The sequence below is a fragment of the Physeter macrocephalus genome, chromosome 14, assembly GCF_002837175.3.
Source record: "Physeter macrocephalus isolate SW-GA chromosome 14, ASM283717v5, whole genome shotgun sequence".
Lineage (NCBI taxonomy): Eukaryota > Metazoa > Chordata > Mammalia > Artiodactyla > Physeteridae > Physeter > Physeter macrocephalus.
The window spans coordinates 116,426,234-116,432,970 of record NC_041227.1 but is presented as its reverse complement, the minus strand read 5'-3'; the positions used below and the strand labels follow the sequence as shown (position 1 = coordinate 116,432,970).

Below are 6,737 nucleotides of genomic sequence, written 5' to 3'. Positions count from 1 at the left end.
CCCCCGCGCCCCATGATGCTCAGGTATATACAGCTTTCTGGATCGGGTCTCTCCCCGACAGGACAAACAGGGTTAATCTAGCCCCGCTGTGCAGCGACTCGCCTCTCCCTGGAGAAAGCAGGGGCTTTCTGGAACTTGCTCCCGTCTTATCTGCAGAGGTTTGCCCCAACTCGTCCCAGGAGCAAAGCAAAAGTTCAGTGACGGGTAGTTGGCAGGTGGTGGGATTATCAGTCAGCACCTTGTCAGCCCTGAGCCCTCTGGCTTTTGTGAGAATGCCAGTGCCATGGGGCTGAGGGCCGGGTGGAACTGGAGAAGAAGGAGGGGGCCTGTGGGTGGGGGAGGAGAGGAGGAGAGGGGCGGAGGAGAGGGGTCCATTTGGAGCATCAGGGAAGTGACAGAGGCTGGCCCCTCTGGTCACCTCGGCTGGAACTGGACTCAGGATCCCTCTCCTGTCCTCAGCCTATCCCCGTGGGCCCTGCATTCCTCTGTGTACCTCTGCCTGCCAATCCCCAGAGCCCGCAGGTTTGCACATGGGGTCTGGGAGAGGGACCACACAGGGCAGCGATGGAAAGTGGATTCTCACCCTGAGAGCAGGGAGCCGGCCACCTGCGGGCAGCAGAGAAGTCCAGCGGAGGGTGGAGTTGGCCTGAGCCTCTAAGAGTGCAGGCGGAGGCCTGGCAGATGGGATGCGAGTTTGCTCCTTTCGGGTTTTCTCCTGGAGTGTAGAGATGAACCTGTAATCCAGGTGTTAAAGCCATGGCCCGGGGCAAAACACCATTCATTCTGAATCATCTCTTTTGTTGCATTAAAAAAAAAAAAAAAAAAAAAATGAAAGAGGGAGAAGAAAAACCCCATACCAGCCACGTAGAGGTGTACAGGTGGCTGTGTTTGTCAGGAACGTAGAAGGAGTTGGCTTCCCTTTGGGGGAGGAGACATGGTCCCACAACACCCTGGGAGGGGTATATAAGGAGCCTGGGGCTGGGGGTGACAGGTGCAGACCTCGGGTTTCAGCCCAGCTCACGCCTCCTGCCAGCTTTGCTTGTGCTGCTGAGAGCTCAGGGCTGCTGCCTGGCCATGAGCACCACATTTCTGCAGACTTCTTCCTCCACCTTTGGGGGTGGCCCGACCTGGCGGGGGTCCCTCATGGCTGGGGGAGGAGGCTTTGGTGGAGGGAGTCTCTATGGGGGAGGTGGGAGCCGCAGTATCTCGGCTTCTTCTGCCAGGTTTGTCTCCTCGGGGTCAGCAGGGGGCTATGGGGGAGGCTTCAGTGGAGGGGCTGGTAGTGGTTTGGGTGGAGGCTTTGGTGGTGGCTTTGGTGACTTCGGCGGTGGCGGCCTCCTCTCTGGCAACGAGAAGCTCACTATGCAGAACCTCAACGACCGCCTGGCCTCCTACCTGGAGAAGGTGCGCGCCCTGGAGGAGGCCAACGCTGACCTGGAGGTGAAGATCCGCGACTGGTACCAGAAGCAGAGCCCAAGCATCCCGGAGCACGACTACAGCCCCTACTTCAAGACCATAGAAGAACTCCGAGACAAGGTGAGTCCTCGGGTGTCAGGGAGAGGGGAGCAGGTGGCTGGTGCCAGCTGCCTGGGGGAAATCCTTGCCTTCCCAGGTAATGATGTGTAACCTCGGCGAACTTGGAGCATGGGGAATGCGTTCCAGGTGTGGGTCCCGCAAACATCCGCTCAGCCTGGCAGTGCTGGGGATCCTGGCACGCTGGTCTCAACCAGTAGGGGGCCAAGGTGGGGGCAGTGCTCACACCCTGCAGGGCTCTGCCCAGAGCGTTCCTTTGGTTTTTTTTGCAAGAACGGAGGTGTAGAGATGAACCTCAGGTTCTAGGAGTCCAGAACGCCAGGACTGCCTGCCTCACCCTTCGAATGTCTTGGGTGGCAAAAGCACTGTTGGACCTTAGGAGACCTGGAACTGGGTATGGGCTCTCCCAGCCACTCACTCACCCTTCACTCACCTGCACCGGTTTCTGCAGCTGCCCTCCAGTTTCCCCCTGACTGGAATGTTCTGTAGATGCATGGCTGTGTTAAGGTGTGCAGGAGGCCGGCGACCATGAGTTGTTTACAGGGGAGGCTGGTGGAGTACCCCCAAGAGCGCACCCTCTCCAGGCCAGGCAGTCTGCACAGGGGGCTCTCTGCAACCCTGGCTCCTTGGTCTTTCATGTTCTGGAGACGAGGAGGGTGGCTTGGGGCAGACCAAGCGGTGGCCTGGACTCCGCCCCCGGGCCCTACGGGCTTCCGTTTCTGGTGTCAGAGGGGAGATGTTTAGTGAGGGGTCCCGCCCGGGGTGCAGGGCAGGGGGAGAGGCAGGGAAAAGGGAGGGGTCCTCTAGACACCATCTCCCTGTATCTTGCAGATCCTGGCGGCCACCATAGACAACTCCCGGGTTATCCTGGAGACTGACAGAGCCAGGCTGGCTGCAGATGACTTCAGACTCAAGTACGCTCTCTCTGTTCCGTCTCCCAGCTCAAGTGGCCCAGACCCCTCCCAACTCAAGGGTCTCACCCCTAGACCCTTCCTCACTTGGGTTCCCTTTTCCTTTCCAGGTATGAGAACGAGCTGGCCCTGCGCGTGAGCGTGGAGGCCGACACCCACGGCCTGCGCAGGGTGCTGGACGAGCTGACCCTGGTAAGGACTGACCTGGAGATGCAGCTAGAGGGCCTGAAGGAGGAGCTGGCCTACCTCCGGAAGAACCACGAGGAGGTGAGAGCCAGGCAGTGGCTGGGGCCTCTGGGAGGCAGAGGGGGGCCTCTGGGGCCTCCTCAGAGTTGGGGGAAGGGCTTCGTGGTTCAGATATGCACGCCCCCCCCAACACAGGGGTCCCCACGGAGAGGAAGGGGCACTGTCGACGCAGACCCCTTTTCTCCTCTGATCCATAGCCAGGCCGGGTGGCCGGCGGGCGCTGCTGTCCTGATTTGCTTCATGAACTCACACAAGGGCCCTACTGTCTTGAGTTCCTCCCTCGGCAGGACCTAGAGAGGACGGGGGACCCTTAGTGCTGAGGGGCTCGTGCGATCAAAACTCTTCATGTGGGCTTCCCTGGTGGCGCAGTGGTCGGGAGTCCGCCTGCCGATGCGGGGGACGCGGGTTCGTGCCCCGGTCCGGGAAGATCCCACGTGCCGCGGAGCGGCTGGGCCCGTGAGCCGTGGCCGCTGAGCCTGCGCGTCCGGAGCCTGTGCTCCGCAACGGGAGGGGCCACAACAGTGAGAGGCCCGCGTACCGCAAAACAAAACAAAACAAAACAACAAAACTCTTCATGTGCAGTGGGAAACAGGGGCCCGGGGTGGGTACGGGGCAGAGCCAACGTCACGTGGTGGGTTAGGGATGGAGCCGGGGTTGGCACGTGGAACCCCAGACTGGGCTCTGGCTTCCGCCCTCTGTCTCTGAATGGGCCCCACCCACCGTGCAGGAGATGAAGGAGTTCAGCAACCAGCTGGCCGGCCAGGTCAACGTGGAGATGGACGCAGCCCCGGGGGTGGACCTGACCCGCGTGCTGGCAGAGATGAGGGAGCAGTACGAGGTCGTGGCGGAGGAGAACCGCCGGGATGCTGAGGCCTGGTTCTTCAGCAAGGTGGGCCTGACCTGCCAGCCCCGCTCCAGCTCCCTGAGCTCCTGGGAGGACCGTGGCGCTCACTTGTCTTGTGTGTGACCTACAGACAGAGGAGCTGAATAAGGAGGTAGCTTCCAACACAGAGATGATCGAGACCAGCAAGATGGAGATCGTAGACCTGAGACGCACGGTGCAGGGGCTCGAGATGGAGCTGCAGTCCCAGCTCAGCATGGTCTGACTCCCACCCCACCCACCCCAGCCTCTCCCACCCTCCATGGCTGTGTAAGCCTTGGCGTTCCCGAGCTCCCTTTGGGGCTGTTCCTTGCGATCCATTCAGCCCCTCTCCCCAGGCCCTTGGCGGCTTCCTGTCTAGCCTGATGTGATGTCTGTTGGTCTGCTGCCCCACCAGAAAGCCGGGCTGGAGAGCACGCTGGCGGACACCGAGTGCCGCTACGCCCTGCAGCTGCAGCAGATCCAGGGCCTCATCAGCAGCATCGAGGCCCAGCTGAGCGAGCTCCGCAGTGAGATGGAGTGCCAGAACCAGGAGTACAAGATGCTGCTGGACGTGAAGACGCGGCTGGAGCAGGAGATCGCCACCTACCGCAGCCTGCTGGAGGGCCAGGATGCCAGGCAGGGGCTCGGGTGCAGGGAGCAGTGAGGGAGGGGCCGGTTGTGGTTGAGGGGGGAGAGTCATCTTAAGGGCAGCGTCTACAGTGAAAAGACAACAGAACAAGGAGTAAGAGGTTCTGGACTCTGCGCTCTAGTCTTTGGCCGTTACCTTGGGCAGGTCATGTCACCTCTCTGGACCTGTGTACCTTCTGTAAATGATAGCAATTGGGCTCGTGGTCTTGGATTTAATGCTGGTTCCATTTCCAGCATGAAATAGATGGGGTGTTATCATAGATCAGAATCTGTGTGCTTGGGGGTGGCTCTCAGGATGTCCCAGGCTTTCGAGAAGTCAGATGTGGGTGTGAGGGTAGTGTGAGGGCTGGAGAGGACGGCTTAGCTGTCTCCCGGGGCCTCCTGTAGGCAAGACCTGAGCTTTTGTCCGTGCTTACATCTGCTTCCCCCTCTCTTTCAGGATGGCTGGCATTGGTACCAGAGAAGGTAAGAGTCTTCACTCTTCTTTTTTTTTTTTTCTGACCACACTGGGCGGCATGCGGGATCTTAGTTTCCTGACCAGGGACTGAACCCGTGCCCCCTGCAGTGGAAGTGTGGAGTCTTAACCACTGAACCGCCAGAGAAGTCCAAGAGACTTAACTCTTCCTGAGTTGAGGGGAGAGGGAAGCTATTGAAGCCACAATTCTTCCTGGAATGGGGAGGAAGGTGAAAGAGCCCAAGCATCCCAGTAGGGTGGGGACATGCCCATTCCAGTAGGTACCTCTTCCCCAGTGGGACCCCTCTATCAGCCCCAGGTAGGGTTGGGACTGAAGATTTACTGAGAACCTTCCAGGATGAGTAAGCTTTGTCCAGGGCATAGCCCACCCACCCCGCCTCCCCCCTACCCCGCCCGCCCCCGCTTCAGGCACTTATGGTAAGATGCCCATGATTAATTTCTGTTTATGTACAGCTTAAAAGCCCTGACATTCTTGCTCACTACAGAGCATACCTGCCGCTGCCGCTGCCAATCTCTTTGACGAGTGATTCAGCACCAGTCCTCCTGGCAGCTCTGGGAGGATTGGCCAATGGCCATTATCAGGGGTGCTGTGCAGTTCTCCCAGAGCTCAGCCAAGGTCCTGGCCCCTTGGGAGGGAGGACAGGGAGAGTCTCCCACTCTAAAGCTTGCCTCTTCTTTCTACAGCCTCCCTGGGAGGTGGTGGCAGTGGCAAAGTCCGCATCAACGTTGAGGAGTCAGTGGATGGGGAGGTGGTTTCTTCTCGAAAGAGAGACATCTAAGTGCCCAGCGCAGGAGAGACACACCCGTCATCCCCACCCTCCCCAGGCTGAGTGGACAGCTGGCTGGAGGGACCAGAAAAGCAAACTTGGGCTTCCCTGGTGGCACAGTGGTTAAGAATCCACCGGCCAGTGCAGGGGACATGGGTTCGAGCCCTGGTCCGGGAAGATCCCACATGCCACGGAGCAACTAAGCCCGTGAGCCCCAACTACTGAGCCTGCGCCCTAGAGCCCGCGAGCCACAACTACCGAAGCCCACGCACCTAGAGCCTGTGCTCCGCAACAAGAGAAGCCACTGCAATCAGAAGCCCTCGCACTGCAACCAAGAGCAGCCCCCCACTCGCCGCAACTAGAGAAAGCCCGCGTGCAGCAATGAAGACCCAACACAGCCAGAAAAAAAAAAAAGAAAAGAAAAGAAAAGAAAAGCAAACTCCAGGCCCTGCCTTCAGAGGGTCCAGCTCAAGGGGTCCCTCATCTCCTAGCTGGGTGCTTCACATGCTTTCCCAGACCCCGCTTCAGCTTTCCCACCTCCCTTACAGCAGGGAGGTGCAAGAAACAGCTGTATTGTGTAACAAGCTCATGGTTTGTACCACGTCCATGCAATAAAGAATTGCTTTTCCTTTTGCAAATATCTCTTGGTAGTATGTCCAGTTTTTCTTGTTGGTGGCCTCTGAGGAAGCCCAGGGCCCACTGAGAGGGCAAGCTGCCATCTCCCCCTGACTTTGAACTCGTCCCTGCGCGGTCACTCTTTGGGTTACCTGGGGCGCCTGGGACAAATCAGGTGGCTCAGATGACTTGCTGTCTTGCTTACCCCATTTAGCGATCACAGAAGCAGGAGGCGGGGTTCCTTAGAGCAGTGTGTTGTACTTAGCACAGGGCTGGACACATGGACTAATCACTTACTGGATGGTTGACTGAATAGATGGCTCTGGTTCACCACTGTATGATTGGCACTGTGCTAGGCACACCCACCTATGGGTCTCATTTAATCAACTGCCGGTGGTCAGGATTTATTATTCCATCTTAGAGATGAGGGAACTTAGAGAAACTTACAGATGAGGAAGTCAGGCTGATGACTTGCCCAGAGGCCTCGTGGATGGATAGTAAGCAGCAGGGCTGGGGCTGGGGCTGGACCGCACACCTGTATGACTCCAAGACCAGGGCTTGTTCTGGGGCCCTAGGCCCTGGTTCTTCACAGCTCATTGCCAGGACCTTCCTCCTTGCTTCTGGCCCTCACCATATGTACCCCCTGAACCTCCCCTCTTTTCCAGCCAGGCACACCTGAC

General features: G+C 58.7%; 1 protein-coding gene across 1 annotated transcript; it reads left to right on the top strand.

The window, feature by feature from the left end:
- Positions 1-1,074: 1,074 nt before the first annotated feature.
- On the top strand, positions 1,075-6,053 carry LOC102996008 (keratin, type I cytoskeletal 15). The gene is made up of 8 exons (XM_024130211.2): positions 1,075-1,536; positions 2,365-2,447; positions 2,555-2,711; positions 3,418-3,579; positions 3,665-3,790; positions 3,968-4,188; positions 4,640-4,665; positions 5,360-6,053. The coding sequence occupies exons 1-8, from the start codon at positions 1,075-1,077 to the stop codon at positions 5,452-5,454; spliced, it is 1,332 nt and encodes a 443-aa protein (XP_023985979.1). The 3' UTR covers positions 5,455-6,053.
- The last annotated feature ends 684 nt before the right edge of the window (positions 6,054-6,737 follow it).